This window comes from Apaloderma vittatum, unplaced genomic scaffold, assembly GCF_000703405.1.
Source record: "Apaloderma vittatum isolate BGI_N311 unplaced genomic scaffold, ASM70340v1 scaffold18130, whole genome shotgun sequence".
Lineage (NCBI taxonomy): Eukaryota > Metazoa > Chordata > Aves > Trogoniformes > Trogonidae > Apaloderma > Apaloderma vittatum.
Window position 1 is genome coordinate 19,968 of NW_009695199.1, and position 311 is coordinate 20,278.

The 311-nt window shown below is 65.6% G+C and overlaps 1 protein-coding gene across 1 annotated transcript in view; it reads right to left on the reverse strand.

Annotated features, from left to right (window-relative positions):
* LOC104274765 (probable G-protein coupled receptor 173) overlaps positions 1-307 on the reverse strand; it is a gene marked incomplete at both ends in the record, with an annotated part of 714 nt that extends 407 nt beyond the window's left edge. The window contains one exon of the mRNA XM_009870493.1: positions 9-307. Within this exon, the coding sequence (XP_009868795.1) occupies positions 9-307 (299 nt within the window). The remainder of the gene's footprint in view (positions 1-8) is intronic.
* Between the last annotated feature and the right edge of the window lie 4 nt (positions 308-311).

Consider the following 311-nt stretch of genomic DNA (forward strand, 5'->3'; position numbering starts at 1 on the left):
TGTAGGCCAGGGGGGTGGCGGCGATGCCGGCCGCCAGCATGAGCATGAAGCCCAGCGTGTCGTTGGCCTTGACGTAGCGGTGCTCGAAGATGCACTGCTCCTCCTCCCGGATGAACTTGTAGGTGCCCACGTCGAAGACGGGGGGGAAGGCCATGGCCATGGAGAGGGTCCACACCATGCACACCACAGCCAGGCAGGTCCAGCCCGTCATGCGCTTGGCGTAGAAGCGGTGGTGGGCGATGGCCATGTAGCGCGTGACCCCCACGCAGAACAGCAGGAAGGCGGCGTGGAAGCAGAAGAGCACGGCCAGG